This window comes from Corylus avellana, chromosome ca1 (genome assembly GCF_901000735.1).
Source record: "Corylus avellana chromosome ca1, CavTom2PMs-1.0".
Lineage (NCBI taxonomy): Eukaryota > Viridiplantae > Streptophyta > Magnoliopsida > Fagales > Betulaceae > Corylus > Corylus avellana.
The window spans coordinates 11,105,358-11,127,619 of record NC_081541.1 but is presented as its reverse complement, the minus strand read 5'-3'; the positions used below and the strand labels follow the sequence as shown (position 1 = coordinate 11,127,619).

The window sequence follows — 22,262 nt, the reverse complement described above, 5'->3', positions numbered from 1 at the left end:
ATCATTCAATCATCCATCCTTAATCCATATAGAAAATTTCAAATCAATAACAGGTATGTTACAGGCCGCACTAGCTGGTAATGAGGTCAAGCGGTGAAGGTGAATGTGTGGGTTGATTTTTTAATTTTTAGAGGATTTGGTTATTATCCAGTGTTTTAGTTTTATTTTATTAAAGTGTATTACTTGAGGTGTCAACTTTTGAATGGAATGCACAAAACATGAGTTTTATGCCTAGACCTTGTAGTAGGAGCTCTTTTTTGTAAGTAATTTGAAATTTAAGTAAAAAAAAAAATTACAAACCTAAGTAATAAAAATGTAATTAACCCTAGAAAAAGAGAAGAAAAAAATGTTCTAAAACAAAACCCGGAAAGTTTGGGCCAAATGTTTTTGGAACCCGACGTCGTTTTGCTTTTGATTTTCATTCCGTGCAATGTCCCGGGCTATTAACAAGTGAACCAGAGTACCCCTCTGGTTTTCCTGAATGCCGGAATGCAATAGGGGTTGGAAGAAGAAGACAAATGGAAATGGGATTTGGGAAGGATTCAGGCCCAAAGCAACCTTCTCAATCAGTCGCACCTACTTTCGGCCTTTACCCTCGCCCTCCTTCCCGGTCACCACCTACGCCGCCGTTTTCCGCTTCGGCCCCTCTGCGATCTCCCAGGTACTCTCTCTCTCTCTCAGAGGTTGAACTTCTCTGAGCTCCTTTTAGCTGATAGAAAGAGTGTAGGGCGAGAAAGTAATTAGGATGGGTTAATCTACGCCATATCACAGCTCTTTTGGCCTTGATTTCTGTTCTTTACTTTTATCAATTTTTATTTTTTAAAATTATTTAGGATTAGTTTTCAGGATATGTGAGCTACGAAACAAAACCCTAGAAGACGTGTTTCTATTCCATGTGGCTTTGTGGTTCAAAAACTGTGAAATAGGGCATGTTATTATTATTTCCCCCCCTAAAAGGCATTACCACAAACTAAAATCAATAATTGAGACTTAAATCAGAAAAAAATTTATGCAGTTTCTTTTGATTGCAGGGGCCCAGGAGCTCTACAGAGAGTGCAGTCACCGCCTTTGGCTTTTGAGCGCGCTGGCCGTGCAGTCAGTCCCGCTTACCAAGCATCTCCTAGAGTTCTTAGGTACACGTTTTGAACTAAATGCATACGTGTTGGAGTTATTCGATTCTTTTTTATTTTATTTTTATTTCTTTTACATCCTCGCACAAGAGGGGGGTGGGGATTCAAACTAGTGACCTTCGCTTCATGATGCATGGTCCATTGAACTACCCTTGGGGACGGAGTTATTTGTTTCTATTACCTATCATCGATGATGCACCTGGATGTAACTATATATGTGGCAATAATCGTAAATGTATGCTTTAGGATGTGCTTTATACAAAAGAAGATGAATGGTATTACATATATGATATATCCATGAGTTTTCTCTATACAACTGAAGTTTGAAGACCAACAGACCAAGGCCTTTGGAAATTGATAAGATGAATAATCCAAATTGGGGTCATCAAAAGTACCAAAAGGCTGCAAGATGCCTATTCCAAATTACAATACCATTTAGAGTCAACTCCAATTCAGTGCTGTCTTTCAGCATAGCTTTTTTCTTTCCTCAATTCATTTTTTTTTTGTTTACTGATTTTCTTCTTGCTGTTTCAAAAGTACAGTTGGGTTCTCGAGAAAATATGGGAAAGAAAAGGAATTACTGTTTTGAAATTTTACCATATCCCATTACTTCAAATCGAAGGTTGCAAAAGGAAAAATTGCCTTATTTAACCTAATTGCAGCTATTTAGTTCAGTTTGGTCGAATTAAACCCCCCAAGACAAAATCTTTTAAAATCACACTGAAAAAAATTGGTTCCTCCACTTTCAAATAAAATGTCTGTAATGGACACAATGCGTGGGATATCTGTTTAAGACCTATCATCCAACTTCCAACAGAACAAGAGATAAAACTATTTATTGTAATGAATTTCCTTAATACTTTCTTCATTTGCATTTTTGTCACACAAAATATTTGAATATGTTGAGATAACCTTGTTGAAAAGGTCACGGTACATGTACATATACCTACATTTTCCTATGGTGTAGAAGGAAAATATTAGCACACTTAAATAATTTGTGGTAAAGATCATATATTTGCCTTTATATCTGGGATTGAATTACTGTGAGGGCTGGAAACCCCTCTGGTCAGGGCATCTGGATACATGTTAATTTAACACTGGTCTTGTCATGTTCTGGAAGCTTGTCTGCGTATTGTTCTGTAGTTTAGAAAAAACTTATGGATTTTCTTTTGATAAGGGGACCTAAAGCTGCAGAGTCATGTCCATTAGCTTGTGAAACCACCTGCTCTGCCACAAATCCTCCTTATTCATCTGCTGCAGTCCATAAGTAACAATGCATTCAAAATGATAGGTTTTCTACATCATTTGTTTCTTTTGCCAAGATATATCCTTTTAGAATGCCTGCTATTTAGTACTTAAGTTATAGTTTATGTATATTTTTGTTAGAGGTGGCTCATATTTTGAATGAGAAATAACACTGGTCTCTAGTATAAAGGCCAAAGCTTGATCAAAAGTCAAAAAGGTATATTTTTCTCGGGAATGAGAAAGGGGCAAGTTTTGGAATCCAGAGGCACAAAAGGTGGTGATCAGCAAGGATGTAGTGTTCGATGAAATGTCTACGCTGAAGGCTTTTAGGGAAGACTAGAAGAAGGAATCAGAAGGAAGCGACAAGAATAAACCAGTGGTGCATGTAGTGCTAAAGGAGAATGAAAAATTATTGAGAAAAAGAATCTAGCACCAGTGATCAGAAACATTACAACATAGCTAAAGACAGACCCCGACGCAACACAAGGCCACCGGTTAGGTATGGTTTCGAGGATTTTGTTTCTTATGCATTGGTTTCTAGTAGCAGGGATCCTTCTACATTTTGGGAAACATTCAGTAGTCTTGAGAAGAGTGAATGGATGGAGGCTATGGTTGAGGAAATAGAATCCCTGCACAAGAACAAAACTTGGGAGTTGGTGGAACTTCCCAAGGGAAATGGGGATTCATAAAAAGAAGAAAAAGAAACGGCATCAGAAAAGAAGGGGAAAAGATCAAGGATTGGTTAATAGCGAAGGGATACTCATGAAAGAAAGGGTTTGATTATGATGAAGTCTTCTCCCTGGTTGTCGAGCACACTTCTATTAGGCTAGTGTTGGCTTTAGGCGCTTATCTCAATGTGGAATTGGAGCAGTTGTATGTAAAGAAAACTTTCTTCATGATGATTTGGGAGAGCAAATTTACATGGAATATCCAGAAGGGTTTAGACAATCTGAGATGGAGCACCAAGCTCTTTATAATTTCTCTATATTTAACTTTGTTTTTTTTATTTAATCAGCCACTTTTCAAAGCTACCAAATATCAAACTCTCTAAATATTTCTGTATTTTAACTAAATATAATTTTTTATTAATAAATGTAACTACCATGAAACTCACTCACTTTGATTCCATGTGAGAGATTTACCAAAATGTACCTCAACAATTAAAATAATATTAAAAAAATAAATGGCTTGTGCTTTTGGTGTCTTTATGTTTGGAGAGGAGTTAAAACAAATGTTAAATTTAACTTTGGATAAAGAGTTTGATAAATGATTTTTTTTGTGGATTTTGTTAAAAATTTAGAAAAATGTTAAATATGAAGAGCTTGATGGGGATGCTCTAAGGAGTTTGATATGAAAGATTTGGGCATTGCTAGAAAGATTCTTGGTATAGAGATTCATAGGGACAAGGAGGCCGTAAAATTATGGGTGTCTCAGAAAAATTGTCAAGAAGGTGTTAGAGAAATTCATTATGGAAAATGCTAAATTAGTAAGTACACTGTTGGCGAATTACTTCAAGCTATATGTTAGTCAATGCCCAAAGACACAGGAAGAAATTGAAGATATGTCAAAGGTTCCATATTCTAGTGCGGTAGGATGTTCCATATGCAGGTGATTTGGATAATAGGAGGACCACTGTAGGTTATGTTTTCCCACTAGCAGGAGTGCCAGTTTGTTGGAGATCTATGCAACAATCCTTGGTAGCAATGGCTACTACAAAAGCTGAATAGATGGTAGCGGTTGAAGCTACTAAAGAAGTGCTGTGGTTAAAGGGGCTAGTCAAAGAGCTTGGTATAAAGCAAGGTGGAGTTCAAATGCATTGTGACAGTCAGAGTGCCATTTACTTGGCAAAGCACCAGGTGTATCAAGTAAGAATAGAACATCATGATGTGAGGTTTCACAAGATAAGGGACCTGATTGTTATAGGTGAAGTGATATTTGAGAAAATTCACATTTTCTAGAATGCGGCTGATACATTGACAAAGCCTGCAGCCAAGTTCAAGCATTGGTTGGACTATAGCAATGTTTCTTGGTGCTAGAAAAGAGACATTCCCCAAACTATTGCTTCAAGGTGCAGACATGAGAACTTGACATCTCCTAAGGGGTTGAATATTTGTCAAGGTGGAAATTGTTAGAGATGGTGCCTCATATTCTCTATGAGGAAGTAACATTGGTCTCTAGTATAAAGGGCACATGGGTGGAGCGTAAGTGAATCAAGTATACAGGAAGTATACAAGAGAACCCCTAACCCATAGAGAAAGAAGAATATAAATCTAAAAACTTAGAAAAAGTAGAAACATGCGAAGTAGTCCATGCCACTCTCCATGTATACAGTGTATGTTGCACCAACTTCTTCAAATTGAGCAAACCAGTCTCACAATTTGTCAAAGCTTCGGGCATGCCTCTCTTGTCAATGACACCATATCAAACACAAAGGGGCCATCCTCCATAAATGCAACGTTATGGTTTCCAAACTGTCCCCTCCAACTTCCCAAACACTCGCTCACACAGCGAGGCATAATCCAAGCAACACCAAAAAGTTGAAGAATCACACTTCACATCTTTGTTGCAACCTCACAATGAAGTGATAAGTGCTCAATGGATTCTCCACTATTCTTACACGGACAACATCATTCTAGCACAATAATATTCTTCTTACGTAAGTTATCCGAAGTTAAATCTTTTTCCTAGAGTCGCTGTCCACACAAAGAAAGGCCACTCACAGGAGAACCTTAACTTTCCAAATACTTTTCCAGGGAAACGTGGACCATACATGAATAGACTCACCTGTTACATAACATCAATTGAAATATTTATGTATTGTCTGCCAAGTGGTCAGCAGGTTATAAATGCTGTGCTGAACTAATGTGTTAAGGACCCCTGTGACATATTAATACATCAAGGTGGTTATCCAAGTGCATATTACCAGCTTAAGCAGTGTGAGGTGTCAACTATTTATTGTTTGGCGACCATAACCTGCCTAGAACCCGATACAAGCAGTTGTTGGACCAGCAATGCAAGGCCTAGGTGAAGGCTGGTTACTTTTGGTTGTTGTTTTACTTGTTTTGGGTCATTCGGACATGGGAATTCTCATTTTATGCTTTGCGTTTCAATACAATCATCCATTAGCTTATATAACCTTTCCCACTTGTAATACAAAATTGTGTTGTCGTTTATCAGAATGTCACAACCTGTTGTATTACAGAATTTCCGGTTCATGGCTCAGTTCTCTCCCACATTCATCATGTCTCCTCCTAGTTGTTGACAGGCAAATATCTTTCTCTAAATATTATGAAGTCCAAATTCATCAAAGGTCTTCTGCTTCACTTCTTGCTTCATGTAATTCTTTAACTAGCATTACGGTCAAGGTTGCTCGATCTCAAAACCCAAAAAAGAACCAGATCACCTCCTTCATTGTCATTCCAATAGTGATATTGCCAGGTAGCTAGTTCTCTGTGCCTTATTCAGCATTCTTTAATGTTATGTATCCACTATTCGGACTTGCTCCAGGTTGTTATCCTCTTAAGCTTTTCATTATGTCACACTAGCTCTGCCTTGGTTTTGACAGCTACATAATTTTGTTGCCATATTGGCTGGATTCTGACTTGATACCCATTCTGCTTGTCAATTTCTGTGTGTTAATTGAGTTTTTAAGGAAATTTTCTAAGGGTCTACATTTTGAAGCATAGGCATTCTGTTCATATAATTCGTGGCCTTCTTTTTTCTCTAGAGATTTATTGTAACTCTTATTAATGGGATGTAACTGCGTATGGCCCTACGCTTTATTTATTGTCACGAAAGTTGCTACATTTCCTTAAAACAAAATATTATGCACACACGTGGTCTTCCTCACACTTTATTTTTAGTAGTTTATTCACTATTTTGACAAGGAGTCATGGCTTTTTGTATCTTGCGTGACTAATTTATTTAAGCCTTCTCATTCCCACTATGCATTGTATAAGCCATTTCCTCTGAGATCATGTTCACCTCCCTCTGGCTTTTGAAAACAATCATTCTTCATTCTGTTGAGAATTTAAATCCTTCTTTTGGTGAAACTCAATGGTAGGTTTTAGGTTAAATTCTCTGTGTGTATGCGTGCGAGTGTGCTTGCACGCATGTGTGTGTGCATGCTTGAAATCATAAACTCAAAATGTCAAGTCTCTTATTTGTTGATTTTTGGAGTTGCCGATTTGCCAAGTGAGAACCTTCTACTACTGGTTTTGTAACATTAAGTTGGTTCCTTTTACCATGTGTCAAACTTATGGGATGTGAGAACCCATGCTCTAGATTAAGGCTTTTCCAACTCCACTATAGTCAGGCATCCTAATTATTCCAAACATCTGTCTATATTTCTTTTTGTTCATTGCAAACAAGATCTGCTCTTTGTACACTTAAAATAATCATTTAAATGTGAAGTTGGTTGTGGTTTTTCATTGATACTTCCATTGCTTAAATTTAGATTTATTTGTTGATTCCCCACCTCCTCCCCTTCCGTCCTGCCTGGCAACCATTTGATCAAGCTACTTTTGTAGTGCAGGCCTGCTTCTCCATTGCATAATCAACCCAATTCACCAGGCGCTTATGGCAACTTCCTGGCTCATCAAGACCAATCATCAGTCTCACCTTATTTAGGTTCTTATACTTCTGGAAGAAATTTATCAACTGATCATGATGGTGTTCAAGTCTTGAAAAGAAACAGGTCCCCACCTGTACCACGTGGGAGTGAAGTTCTACCGGAAGATTCACATTTTGCTCCAAATGGCCCTAAAAGGTAAATATTACATAAATTTTGTTAGAGTTCTATAGTTCTTATTTTTTATTTGCAGTTTATTATAATTTTCTTCCTTGGTGCAATAGTCTAACGATTATAACATTAAACAATTTGTGTGGAAAGTATGTGTATGCGTTTGTATTTTTTTTTACCAAAGAAATTCCACTTATATCTATGTGTAGACAAAAATTGTCCTGAGTTGATCTTGACAAAATTGTGAAAGGATACACCTTAGATAGGATCCACTTTGTGTGTGTGTGTGAGCGTGTGCACATACCTACTTTGGCTTTCAATAACTCTTGAATCTTGAGGATTTCATCCTTTTGGTGATGCTCAATGGTAAATAAGTGTTAGGTTCAATTCTCCATGTGTATGCTTGCGAGTGCGCTTGCATGCATGTGTGTGTGTACGCTTGAAATCATTAACTCAAAATGTCAAGTCTCTTATTTGTTGATTTTTGGGGTTGCCAATTGTCCAAGTGAGAACTTTCTATTGCTTGTTTTGTAACATTAATTGTTGCCTTTTACCATGTGTCAAACATTTTTTTTTTGATAAGATGTGTCAAACATTTTTTTGATAAGTAAAACTAATGGGGCTTGAGAACCCATTCTCTAGATTCAGGCATTGTCCAAGTCCACTATAGTCAGGCATCCCAATTGTACCAAACATCTGTTTATATTTATTTTTCTTTTTGGTTTAGAATCATTGCAATCAAGATCAGCTCTTTGTACACTTAAAATAATCATTTAAACGCGACATGCGTGGTTGTGGCTTTTCATTGGTACTTCCATTGCTTAAATTTAGATTTATTTGTTGATTCCCCACCTCCTCCCCTCCCATCCTGCCTGGCAATCTTCAATTGATCAAGCTACTTTTGTAGTGCAGGCTTGCTTCATTTTCCAATCCATTGCATAATCAGCCCAATTCGCCAGTCGCATATGCCAACTTCCTGGCTCATCAAGACCAGTCCTCAGGCTCATCTTATTTAGGTTCTTATGCTTCTGGAAGAAAATTTTCAACTGATCATGATGGTGTTCAAGTCTTGAAAAGAAACAGGTCCCCCCCATCTTTACCATCTGAGAGGGAACTTCTACCGGAAGATTCACATTTTGTTCCAAACGGCTCTAGAAGGTAAGTATTACATAAATATTGTTAGAGTTCTATAGTCCTTATTTTTAATTTACGGTCAATTATAGTTTTCTTCCTTGGTGCAATAGTCTAACGATGATAACCCTAAACAATTTGTGTGGGAAGTATGTGTGGGAAGTATATGTATGCATTTGTATTTTTCTTTTTTTACCAAAGAAATGCCACTAATATCAATGTGTAGAAAAATTTGTCCTGAGTTGATCTTGACAAAATTATGAAAGAGGATGTTTTTGAACAATCCCCTTTTGGAAAGTCAGGGAGCACTTAGCTCTGTTCCAACCTAAAAGAATGCATTAAATTTTGAATCCTGGAGGATGATGTGGTGGCAATATGTTTCAGGGGGAGAAAAAGAACTGAAACTGAAAAACGAGCATTCACATGTTGTGATAAACTGAAACTGGAAAACCAGCAATCGCACTCTGATTAAAGAAAGAACTCAAATCTTTGCTAGAAAATTATATGAGATACAAAACAAAACCCTAGAGGACATGTTTCAATTCAAGATGGTTTCATGGTGTTGATCGAAAAGAAGAGGACAAAAACTATGAAATAGAGCATGCTTTTGATTTCTAAAGTCAATAATCGAGACCCATGACTCAGCAGTTTGGTTATGAATTTGAAGCTCCTTTTACTATCGTGTAGTGGATCAGAGAACAGTTAACCCATTTTCTTTTTGGTTACAGGGGTCCAGGAGCTCAAGAGAGAAGGCTCTCGCCGCCTTTGGCTTTTGAGAGCACCAGCCCTGCAGTCACTCCTGTTTACCAAAAATCTCCTGGAGTTCATAGGTACATGTTTTGAACTTAATGCATATGTTGGAGTTATTCATCTCTACTACTATTATTAATACGCATAGAAATAACTACATCTGTGGTAAAACCGTAAACCTACAATATGCCTTGTGCAAAAGAAAATAAAGGGGATTAGATATATTCATAAGCTTTCTAGACTACTGAATTTTGAAGACAAACATGCCAAGGCCTTTGAAAATTGATAAGATGGGCAATCCAAAATGGGGTCGTCAAAAGTACCAAAAGGCTGCCAGTGCCAGATTTCTAATCCAAGTCACAATACCATTAGAGTCAACTCCAACTTGATTGTGTCTTTCAATGTAGCTTCTTCTTCTTTTCTTTTCTCTTTTTTTTTTTTTTTTTTTTTTTTTTAACCCACTTGACGGCAATAATTTTGTAACTGATTTTCTTCTTGCTGTTTCCAAAGTACTTAAGGATTCTTGAGAAAATTCGGGAAAGGAAAGAGTTAATGTTTTGAAATTTTATTATATCTCATTATTTGTAACCCAATTTTTTTTTTAATGACGGGAAACCCCTCCAAGGCACGGCACTTCGTGTACTCGCCCTTGTTGGGCAAACCCCGGATCCAAGACTCCGGCTTCGTTGATGAGCGTCACTCCAAGGAATTGTTTACAATCGAGGATTTGAACCTTAGACCTAATGAGAATGCCACCAAGACCACGACCCTTACCATTTGAGTCAACCCCTTGGGGTTTAATCCAAAATTGAAAATGGAAAAATTGCTTTTTTTAAGCTAATCTTTTTTTGCCAAATCACATAGGAACAAATTCTAGTTCTCCTTTTTCAACTAAAATGAAGTGTCTATAATGGAGAAATTAAACCCAAAATTGGAAATGGAAAAATTGCTTTTCTTAAGTTAATTTTTTTGTCAAATCACATAGGAAAAAAATTTTGGTTCTCCTTTTTCAACTAAAATTAAGTGCCTATAATGGAGAAAACACTTCATGAACATGGGTATGCGTATGGGATGATCAAAAAAATACATTCCTAATAAACCTTAAAAACTTTCTTTATATGCATCTTTAGTTGGACAAGATATTAGAATATGGTAAGATAACCTTGTTGGCAGTGGCGAAGCCATGATTTTTCTCTTGGGTGGCCGAATTAATAAAATAATATTATATTTTTTACCAGTAAATTGTTTTATCTTATGCAACTAATATAGATCTTCGTGTAACTTGACAGAGGTTTGTGCACAAGTTAAGTGAAAAAAGCACGAACTTAAATGACAGAATTTTTTCTTTGACAAACAACTAAAAAAGTAATCGATTCTCTATTTTGTTTTGCCAAAAATAAAGAATGATTAAGTAGCCAAAAATAAAGAATGATTAAGTAACCGAAAAAAGAGAAGGAAAAACAACAAAACCATTGGATCAACAGTCAACTTAATGTGCTTATATGAAAAAAAAAAAAAATCCCAATCAACATCATATTGTCCACAAGAAAAAAAAATCAACCTGAATGGGATTTGACATTTGCACATGCTTACACCAAACAATAAAGCTCCTAGGTAGCATAATAATTTAGCCAATTTTGTGTTGTTTGTCAAAGTGGGTGCGGCCTGTGTGGGAGCCTAACAGCTACCGGCTAACAACTAAAATAGTTACCTCTATCTATAGCCCAACTAAAATAACAAAATACAATGAGATTAACTAAGAAGATACTTTTTTCAGGTGGCTGGGCCACTCTGAATTTTTTTTTGGTGGCTTGCGTAGGAGCTTTTGGGTTTGGACTTTTTGTTTATTTATTTATTTTCAAGTAATCGAAAATAAAAAAAAGCCCAAACTTTCTTATTTCATTACTTATCAAAAAAAAAAAAGAATTATGTTGTAAGAGACATTTTTTACATCATTTTTTTGAGGACTGAATCACTTTTTTTCTTTTTTCATTTTTTTTTTGGGGGGTGGGGAGGGGGTGGTGGTGGTGGTGGGGCAGCCTTATAAAATTATTTTCTTTAGGGGCTTGGGTTGGATCATGCCCTCCTAGCCCCCTGTCTTCGCCACTGCTTGTTGGAAATGCTATGGAACATGTATATATGCTTATATTGCCATAGGGTATATGGTATAGAAGGAAAATATTAGCACACTTAAACAATTGGCTGTAAAGATCATACAGCTTGTCTTAGTATTTTGGATTGTGCTACTTTGAGGGTTGGACTCTCCTCTCTTCTGTAAAGCTGCATGCGTGTTTATATTACACTTGTCTTCTTATTTCTGTAATTCAGAAAAACTTGTGGATTTTTTTTTGATAAGGGGACTCTGCTTCACATCCATTACTTTTGAAAGCACCCATTCTTCTGCAAGTCTTTAAAGTCATCCTTATTCATCTGCAAGAGTTCATAGGTTACAATTCATGCAAAATGTTACATTTTCTAGATCATTTGATACTTTTTGCTAAGATATATCCTTTTAGCCTGATATTGTGTTTAAGTTATAATGTATGTGTGTATATGTACATAATATGAAATTGTTGCTTTATGCTTTGTTATGGTAGTGGTGAACACAAACAAACTATTAGCCATTCCTACTCCATAAATCCTCTTGGGATTTCATGTAAGGCATCCTATATTTTTTTATTGATTACACAACCAAGGATTTTGGCAGTTGATAAGATGGCCACTTAAATGAGATACATCCATTAAGCAAACAGCTGCCATTTTCTTTATATGTGTTGCAATCACATTCAAATTCAACTCCATTCCCTCAAATATCTGTTTTTGCTACTTTTGCTACCATAACATGGACCATATGTCTGCAAAAAAGTGACATTTAGAACCACCTAATATATCACATCCATCCAAAATTTACAGTATTTTCTGCCAAGTAGTTAGCAGGTTATAATTGTTGGACCAAACTAGCGGTGACCGGATTTCCTGAAACCCAACTGACCTGACTGGAGATCAACTGACATGAGTCAGTTTCTAGCGATCTGCGGGTTGGTGTCAGTTTCTGGATTTTAGAAATTGATGCCATCAATTTGAGTGTCGGTGATGGGTGTTGGGGATCCAACCAATACCAACCTGATTGACACCTCATTATAAATACCCTTCCTTCTCTTATCTTTTCCCTCACCTAGACCAACCCTCCCTCTCTGGCCCTAATCTTAACCCAAACTCAGACCATCCTTCCGCTCTGCACACCAACCCTCACCTTGGTTTAGTTAGAGAGGTTGGAGTAGGTTCTGGAACGTGCTAATGAGAGAGAGCCATTTTACAGTAGGAACTTGAAGCAAGTTCTGAAGTAAGAGAGTAGTGGGATGGTGATGGGAGAGAAACAATAGAGAGCCTAATGGAGGTTAGAAGTCCGTTAAAATTTTCTTGATGAAAGGACTATTTCTTGATGTAACATTGGAGAATTGACCAAGCAGGCAATTCTTGTAAAATGGTGTTGACTGACAATTTTGTTTTGGAATAAGCAGAGTTGAGAGTGGACACAAACGTAAATGCTCTCAGAGATATTTATTCTGGGAAAATATATTGTAGCTTCTTAAACTCTGACCACATTTTCATTTATAACTCCAAATTTTAAAAAATGACATTGGGGCCCCTTGAACTACCACTGCATGTCAAATTAGACATATTTTCATTTTTTGCCTCAAAGTACCCTTGAAGTTATTAAAAAATTACCATTTGAAAAAAATAAATTATTAAAAAATTAAACAAACAGGGGGAAAACTAAAAATACCAAAAGGGGTGGCCTTTTTCATATTAGCTCCCTTAATTTTTTTTTCAAACGGTTATTTATTTATTTTTTTCTAAATTTTAGTTTTTAATAAATTTTAAGGGTTTTTTTGGGTAGAAAAATGCAAAATGTCTAGTTTGACATGCGGTGGTAGTCCAGGGGGCCCCGATGCCACTTTTTAAAGTTTGAAGGTGTAAATAAAAATGTGGTGATAATTCAGGGAGCTAAAGTATATTTTCCCCATTTATTCTCTTATTATTATTTTTGTAGTGAATAAATTCTAGTTCCCCTCCAATTGCCTCAAAACCCAGTAAGAAAAGAAAAAGTAAAGAACTTTAGATCTAAGTGGCTGGTTGCAGGATTTCTTAGCAAGTTACAAGAAAATAAAATGCTAAAAACTTTACATCTAAGTGGCTTAGTGCATGATTTCAGGCCTGCAATATCTCCTCCTTTGATGGCTACTGGGTCAAATTTTGTTTCTGCGACTGATTCTCAAATTCATCAAAAGTTATCAACATCTGCAGTCAATCCTGTTTCTGAAGTTGTAGCAACCAAGCCCACCAGCCCCCCAGCTCTCAAAAGAACGAGATCACCTTCTTTACTTCCTAGTGATCAACTCTTTCCAGAAAAGTCCTATTCCACCCAAGATGGTATTGCTGAACGGTAAAATATTGGGAGTATTGATTGCATTTATTGCCCATATTAGTCATGCTTTAAGATAAACCATAAAATTATCTTTTCTACTCTTCCCATGTAATTTACAGAGAAATGCAAGCCAAGGCAAAACGATTGGCCCGTTTCAAGGTTGAATTAAGTGAAAATGTGCAACACAGTCCTGATTTTACAGACCAAAATGTTTCTGCAACTAGAAATGAGCAGTCTATTGGGAACCACTCCCCAGAATTGCCGAGGGATTTCACCAATGCCCATGTTATATCTGATTATGATGGCTCTGAACCATCTAATATTATTACTGGGTTATGCCCAGATATGTGTCCTGGTATGTCTCTCAACTTCTTGATTTATGAGCAAAGCCGTAATTCTGACGGATTCAATTGTAATCATTTTGTGGTTTGGATTTCCTTTTAATTGTTTGGCAAAGAAGAAACTAAGATTTTTGAGAAATTGTGTATGGATTGGATTTCTTTGCATCGTAAATGACCAATACTTTTAAATTTGAGCTGTATCGGATTTTCTAGTATCTCAAAGTGAGTACTAGTCCTGCGTTATAAGTGGCTGTGAAATTTCAATTTTTGACATTTAATAACTTTATTTTTCAGAGTCAGAAAGGGCAGAACGCGAGAGAAAAGGGGATCTAGACTTACATGAACGAGTAGATGGTGATAGAAATCAAACCAGCAAATTCCTTGCTGTTAAGAAGGTAGTCCTTGTATCATCTTGGAGTTTTCATATCACTTATCAAAAAAATCATCTTGGAGTTTTCTTATCTGGCAAGTTGTTATTTGTTTGGAAATTACTTTAGGCCATACATCATTGATGAGATGTTCTTGTACTATTGTTACACAGTATACTAGGACAGCTGAGAGGGAGGCGAGTTTGATACGTCCCATGCCAGTCCTGCAGAAGACAATTGATTATCTGCTCAATTTGCTAGATCTGCCTTATGATGACCGGTTTCTTGGCATATATAACTTCTTGTGGGATAGGATGAGGGCAATCCGGATGGACCTGAGGATGCAACACATTTTCAACCAAGGGGCTATTGTTATGCTGGAGCAGATGGTATAATCCTCAAGACCACCATACGACATTTGTGTCTGACTTTATACTAAGCAAATGCTCTTTGCTTCATATTTTTTCAGTATATGCTTTTTTTTATTACCTTTGGAATATCAGATTTACTTTTTGGTCCAGAAAAGAACACTCTTGTATCGATTGTGGGGCACGTGTGCTTACATGCAAGCATGTGGGCTGACCTCTATCAAAAAGAATCTGCTGGATTGATAACTAATTGACTTAGTAGTGATTCTTCCTCCTGGTGATACATTTACTATGCATTCTAAATATATGAAGTTATTGGTGACTCTACATAATTGTGTATGTATATAACAGTTGCACCCAGTATCCTCATGTAATATACAGTTGTTAATTCCATGAGTTGGTGTTCATCTTTGAATAATGAAAAGGCAAATAATTTTATTGTACTTTGTTTTGTTGGTGGATATACATTTGTTTCTTGACAAACAAGCTCCATCTTCATTTTCAAGACTAATCAGTTAGCTTATTGCTGTGGATTTCAGATAAGACTTCACATAATTGTAATGCATGAATTATGTGAACACACAAAAGGAGAGGGCTTTTCTGAGGGATTTGATGCACACCTCAACATTGAACAAATGAATAAAACATCAGTTGAGTTGTTCCAAATCTATGATGATCACAGAAAGAAAGGAATAAATGTGCCAACAGAAAGAGAGTTCCGGGGCTATTATGCACTTCTCAAATTGGACAAGCATCCTGGGTATAGAGTAAGTCATCTGCAGAATCACATTGATTGTACAGGTTTCATTTTATCTGTCAAAATAAGCTATTCCTGCTAGGTTGAAGCTGCAGAGCTCTCACTTGATCTTGCAAAGATGACTCCAGAAATAAGACAGACTCCAGAAGTGCTATTTGCCCGTGATGTAGCAAGGTTGGTGCTTCCCGTCAAATTTTTTTCCAGGTTACAGTATTGATCTCGATTTAATAGTTTATTTGGTTTGTTCTTCCAGGTCTTGCAGAACAAGTAACTTCATTGCCTTCTTTCGGCTTGCAAGGAGAGCAAGCTACCTTCAAGCATGCCTAATGCATGCCCACTTTGCAAAGGTCTGAGTAACCGTTACTTCTGATTTAGTGCTTCTAGTATTGAATTGCAGAATCAGTTTCAGAATCTTTGGCCAATGTAGCATGTATAAACAATGTATTTAGTTGCTAATGAAGAAACTAGTGGACTATGTAACACATGCATGTGCTTCTGGCATATTGCTTTGGATGGAAGGCATTGTATTAACAATAGAGTTCCTTTCTTCATCATCTAAGCTACAATATATACAAATTATTTTCATTTATATCTTAAGGTTGACGCGTTTTCTTTTGCTTAACTATGTATGCTGGTTTTCCAGATACTTTATTTCATGAGGCAGTACATTGCACTTAAAATACTAGTCTATTCTTGAGTATAACTGATTTGACCGTGCACATCTTAATGGGAAGCAAGACGGTCATGAGCATCAAGGGGTGGCTCCTTCAGGTGAGAGCCACACCTCATGCGCAAAAGCAACCCACATTTTTGAGACAACACAGTTTGATGCAGTATTGTCACATTTTCCAATAGTTGCTTGCAAAAATATATGTATAATGGATTAAGAAGTTTCCTAGTTATGGATAGACATGTCCACTGGGTGTTAATCACAATTCATCATCTATATTTTTGGATCTTCTCCTTTCCCTTTGCAGATGGCTAAGTGAATTTGATTTCGAAAAATAGTAGTTGATTACTTGGAGTTGTTCATTTTCTCTGTTGCTTTCAGTTGCTACATATACATATATAATTGCTGGCGCAAAAACATTTGTGAATGTAGATATACACGCATAATGTTAACATTGTCTTGTCGATGCTATTTTCATCAGTTACGGACACAGGCACTTGCTTCTCTACACTCAGGTCTACAGCTTAATCAAGGTATCCCTGTCGCCCATGTTGCCATGTGGCTTGGAATGGAGGTACTTTTCTTGGCTTGGTGTGCATTAAATTCTATTGAATTTGCTTTCTTTCTTTTTTTCATTACAATTCATTTGAAAAGTCTTTTCTGTAACCAGTTTCCTTTCTCCTCATTCAATTAATTAATTGGCTACCAAAAAAATGTTCATAAGATCATTTTCAACCATATTCCTTCTTTTCTCAACAGCATAAACAAAAACCAAACCAACATCGATCCATCATATTTCAACAATAATACCACTTCCTCTCCACTACAAAATTCTTTTTTCTCTCGAATGTTAATGCTATTAATAACAATAATTTTAATGTGGTTAATACTTTGTACCAAAAACAATGTAGGAAACTCTCTTTCTCACCATCATTTCCGTGAATTCATTGTAAAATTTACAAAAGAAAAAAAATATTCAATTTGAATAAAAAATAAAAAATAAAATAGAAAATAGAAAATAAGGAAAAAAAAAAAAAAAAAAAACTGAAACAGAAGAACAGAACCACAAAAAATGAAGACAACAAACAGAAAATAAAAAAATACTACTATAATAGAAAAGAACTCTGTTTTTTTGTGTACTTTTCCCAGTTCTAATGAAATATATAGGTTTAGGAAGAAGTCAATTCAAATAGAGATTTTTTGTTTTGACCATTCATCACATATATAACGTAAAAGAAATTACTTTTAGAACATAAATAAAAAAAAATACATAAATTATAACAACAAAAGAACAAAAATTACGATAGGAAACTCTCTCTCTCTCTCCATCATTTTCCTAAATTCAGTGTAAAATTTACAATAGGAAAAAAAAAAAAAAAAGGTAGTTTGAATAAAAAATGATGTATAAAGAACATAGAAATAAGGACCAAAAAAGCAATAGGAAGAATAGAACCACAAAAAATAAAGACAAAATAAGGAAAATGAAAAATACTAATATAATAGAAAATAACTATCTTTTACATACACTTTTCTCGGTTCCAATGAAATTCATAGGTATAGGAAGAAGTTTAGTCAAATAGATATTTTTTTTCGAACATACTTTGCATATATATCGTAAACAAAACTACTTTTAGAACATAAATAAAAAATAATATATAAATTAGAACAAAAAATAAGGTCATAAACCAACGATAGGGAATTCTCTTTCTCACCATTATTTCCCTAAATTCAATGTAAAATTTACAAAAGGAAAAATAAAACAATTTGAATAAAAAACAATTTATAAATTAGACTTGTTGGTATGATATCTATTATATTTTAATACAAATAAAACCCATATAATTCTGAACATTTGAAAAAAAATGCATAGCAAAATAAACAAAATCTTTTTTATGAATAAAAAATAAAATAAAACCTTTCACTCAACATTTAATGCAATCAAATAAATCATCTCACATCAAGTTCAATACTTAATTGTATCTTTAATGTTTTGAAGGAGTTTATGTTCCTTTTATGCACTCAATCAAATAAATTTTTGCTTTCAAAAGCAAAAAAAGCACTTCCAAAAATTGCTTTAAAATTCGATTAAATCACACAAACTAGTAAAAAAATCCCATAAAATATTTAAATGAATTAAAACATTGGACCATTATTTTTAGTTTGATTCATATAAATTAAAACATGTTAACATCTTTGTTCCTATAGGAGTAGTTTAAAATGAAAGGAAGTATAGAGGAAAAAAAAATAAGAAAGAAGAAAACCTGGATTCTGATTAGCAACACATTAATAGCAATTAGAAGGAATCTCCAGTATTATTGGTGTGATGCCTATTATGTTTCAATACAATTAAAACTCATAATTCTTAACAGTTAAAAAAAAAAATACAAAGCAAAACAAACAAACTTACTTTTAGTGCGAGGGGAAGTGGTGTTTGAGTGAGTGTGAAACAGGGTGCCTTAAACCGAGTCCAAAAATGACGTTTTAGGAGGGGAAGGCATGTGTATCAGACGTAAGTTTGATTGTTTTTAACTTATCGGAGACTAGTCATTATTTTAAGATGCCACTTTTCGCAATTTTAGTCACTTTTCTGAAAGATTCTGCTTTTATATACATATATTAGATTATAATCTGGAGGGTGGTTTTGCAGTTTCAAACTTTGCTTACATTTATGCTTTGTTGATGAAATTAGGAAGAGGACATAGAAAGCCTTTTACAGTATCATGGGTTCTCAATAAAGATCTTTGAAGAACCTTATATGATGAAAGAAGGCCCTTTTTGCAATCGTAATAAAGACTATCCTACAAAATGTTCAGCACTTGTTCAATTGAAGAAGTCAAGGAGGATAAACGAGGATGTTTCACCTTTAACTCCTGCTGAAGTTGTATCCATTCCATCTGTTGTAAGTGAAAGTATTATCAACACAAGTAATGAAGAAATGGCTGATTGTGAAGATTTTTCATCCTCAACTCATGACCCACAACAGCAGCCAATTGTCATTTTACCTACTGTTAGTAAACAGAGAGAGAATGACCATCCGGCAGCTGGTGCCTCTATCTCACCTCAGGGTTTCCTGTTGTCCCCCTATTCCCCTAAACCGCAGCTTGCTAAAGTTGGAATTGTATGGAAGCCAAATTGTGATGATCTCTCCAGAAAAACTCTTGAGAGAAACGATGTCCATATTCACGTGGAAGAAATGCCACTTCAGATTGTGTCAGAAACAACTCTGCAAGAGAGATCTTCAGATGGTATATGTGATTATGCAGTGGAAAAATCTGCATCCTCAAGTGTGCTTATAAATAGCTTGGAAGATGCAGGACCTTCAGATACTCGTGAAGAAAACAAAATCAGCCAAGTTTTGCCTCATGATCATGATAAAGAAACTGCCGAGGCAAAACTCAAGTTGATCTTAAGGTTTCTAGCTTCTTCTACTGCCTTGGTTGTATATTGAGGTTGTTCTTCCTTCAGATGCCTTACTCTTTCATTTCTCTTGTGTCAGGTTATGGAAGCGGTGTTGCACAAAACGAAGGGAATTTCGTGAACAAATGCAGGTAGCAGCAAATGCTGCATTAGATTCATTGTCATTGGGGCCACCAATTCGACAGAAAAATGATGTAAGGCTTGTAAATTTTAAAATATATGTACTCATTTTATCTTGGTTCCAGATTATATTCCTCTTCATGCTTTATTTCAAAAACATACTTGAAGAATAAAATTCCATTGTAAGTTTTTCTTAGCGCATCACCTTTTGGGTTCCAGATTCTTGTTCCCCGTCTTGTTGAACGAAGTACATAAAATGTTTCATTGAGTTGTCAATACCTTCCCATGTTCGCAATTTACTATACAAAACTAGCTGATAATTAATATATATATATATATATATATATATATATATATCAACCTGTTCCTTTTCTCCAATTTCTTTTCATCTTGGTTTATGCTTACTGAATTAAGTGTAACCACCTGCCCCTATCGTATTATTGTAACTTGTACTTCTGCTTGATTTACCTAACAATGAATTTTGCATCTTACACATATGAGATAGGTATACTGCATAAGTTTTTTTTTTTGTTACATATAAAAAGAATTACTTAAATACATTATTGTTCAAAAATATACTTCATTTACTGTGTTAAAACTTTTGTCGATGATTTTTCTTCCCCTTAATTTGTTTAAGCTGTTCATTTCTTCTTTTATGTAGCAACCAAGCAATTCTGGCGAGCTTGACATTGATCATGTTATTGGGGAGAGATATAAGAAGCATGTCGAATCATGGTCAAGACTTAATGTTTCAGATGTTATAGCTGGTATTCTGAGCAGAAGAAATCCAGAAGCGAAATGCCTGTGCTGGAAACTTATTGTATGTTCTCAGATGAACAACCTGGAAGGAGTTAAATTGGGGCAGAGGAGCCAAGTTGCTTGTTTGCATGCAGCGTGGTTGCTTTCAAAGCTCATGCCTTCCAGCAAAAGTGAGAGTGAGAATGATCTGATAATTTCATCTCCTGGCCTATCAATGTGGAGGAAATGGGTTCCTGGCCAGTATGGTTCGTATCTTACCTGCTGCTTGTCTATAGTTAAGGATGCAGAGTTTGATAATCTAGGTGAGACGGTATCTGGTGCAAGTGCAGTTTTGTTTCTTGTATCTGAAAACATTCAATGGAAGCATCAAAGATTCCAACTCCAGAATCTTCTCATGTCAATACCTTCTGGTTCTTGCTTGCCCCTTCTGATCTTAAGCTGCTCATACAAGGAAGAGACTCCAGAGTCTCTCTCTATTATGGTAAATGAATTGGGCCTTCATGATATTGACAAGTCACGGATAAGTAGCTTTCAGGTTGTTCCCCTCATTGTGAACCACGGGATGGAAGAGCCAGATGGATTTTTCAGTGACGAGCAATTGAGGGAGGGGCTAAAGTGGCTGGCAAGCGAATCACCACGGCAACCTGTCCTCCATAATGTGAAAACACATGAACTGGTTCTTTCTCGCTTGAATTGTTCATTAGAGGTGCTTGAGAGGAAGAATGATTATGAAGTAGGTCCGAATGACTGTATCTCTGCCTTCAATGAAGCATTGGATAGGTCTTTGGGAAACATTGCTGCTACTGCCAAAGCCAATCCTGCTGGCTGGCCTTGTCCTGAGATTGCTTTGCTGGAGGAGTCTAGTGATGAACATAGAGTGGTGAAGTGGGACTTGCCAACCATAGGATGGAACTTTCTGGAAAAGATTGAACCACTGATGTGTGCACTGAGGGACTCTAAACTTCCCACTTTTACTGATGATATATCCTGGTTGGGCAGAGGCTCTTATACGGGCCAGGAGATTAAGAACCAGAAATTAGAACTTGAAAATTGCTTGGTCAGATACCTGACAGAAGCAAGTAAGATGATGAGATTTGCTGATGCAATGAAAGAGGCAAGCATAATGCTACAACAGGGTGCTAGCCTGGAGCTCCATAACACATGTTACTCTATTGTTCCAAGGTGGACAATGATTTTTCGACGAATTTTCAACTGGCGGTTAGCAAATTTATCCGTTGGGATCTTCTCCAAGGCATATATTTTGGAGTGTCATATTGCTCCAATTTCTGGAGACATTGATATGTTGGCGCTTGAGGGGAGTTCAAGTTCACCTTATTATATGGATCGTCCATCACTGGATGAAGTAATTGAAGTTGTTTGCAGCAGCTCCCTTTTATTGGGTGGGGGTCAGTCACGGCCAGATGCTTTTGAACCTCTTTCAGGAAGGGCTTTACACGATCAAGTTCACGAAGCCACCGAACACGACGGTGACTTGGCCATCGCCACTGACGTGGCAGGCAATTCCTGTACTGAAATAGTGGTGGCTGGCATAACGACCAAGGAAATGGATAATTTAAATAATTTGTTGGGACACTGTAATATGATGCAGAACAGCTTAGACGAGAAACTGTCTATATATTTTTGAGTCGCTAATTGTTGTGTTGTAGTTTATGTAGTATCTTTAACAATAGGAGACCGGGGGGCGCACGCACCAGACGAAAGCGAGGGCCTCGAAGGTGGCAAGAAAATATACCATTAACACCAGGATAACATTGATGAGGCGTTTGGCTGGGGTAAGAATCTTAAAAGGATTATTCCGTTTGGTTGTATTTAAGTCGAGAGAATCTAGATGCCCGTGGGAACGTTGATTCCCTTGTAAAGATGTGAGAATTCACATTTCCCTATGAGAATTTATGTATTTATTTATTTATTTTTTTATGAACAAACAAATGTTCGAATTTCTTAGGTTTTTTCAATCCCCAAACAGTTAAAAAATCTCTCCCATGGCCGGAAAGAATCAAAGCAGGAGAACTACT

General features: G+C 36.2%; 1 protein-coding gene across 1 annotated transcript; it reads left to right on the top strand.

The window, feature by feature from the left end:
• The first annotated feature begins 399 nt into the window (after positions 1-399).
• Positions 400-22,186, top strand: LOC132177769 (SAC3 family protein B). The gene is made up of 16 exons (XM_059590221.1): positions 400-661; positions 1,032-1,133; positions 6,910-7,143; positions 8,029-8,274; positions 8,976-9,077; positions 13,214-13,444; positions 13,546-13,781; positions 14,062-14,162; positions 14,309-14,524; positions 15,043-15,270; positions 15,343-15,434; positions 15,514-15,607; positions 16,412-16,504; positions 18,620-19,341; positions 19,427-19,541; positions 20,129-22,186. Exons 1-16 carry the CDS (start codon positions 519-521, stop codon positions 21,869-21,871), a joined length of 4,698 nt encoding a protein of 1,565 aa, XP_059446204.1. The 5' UTR covers positions 400-518; the 3' UTR covers positions 21,872-22,186.
• Positions 22,187-22,262: the final 76 nt, after the last annotated feature.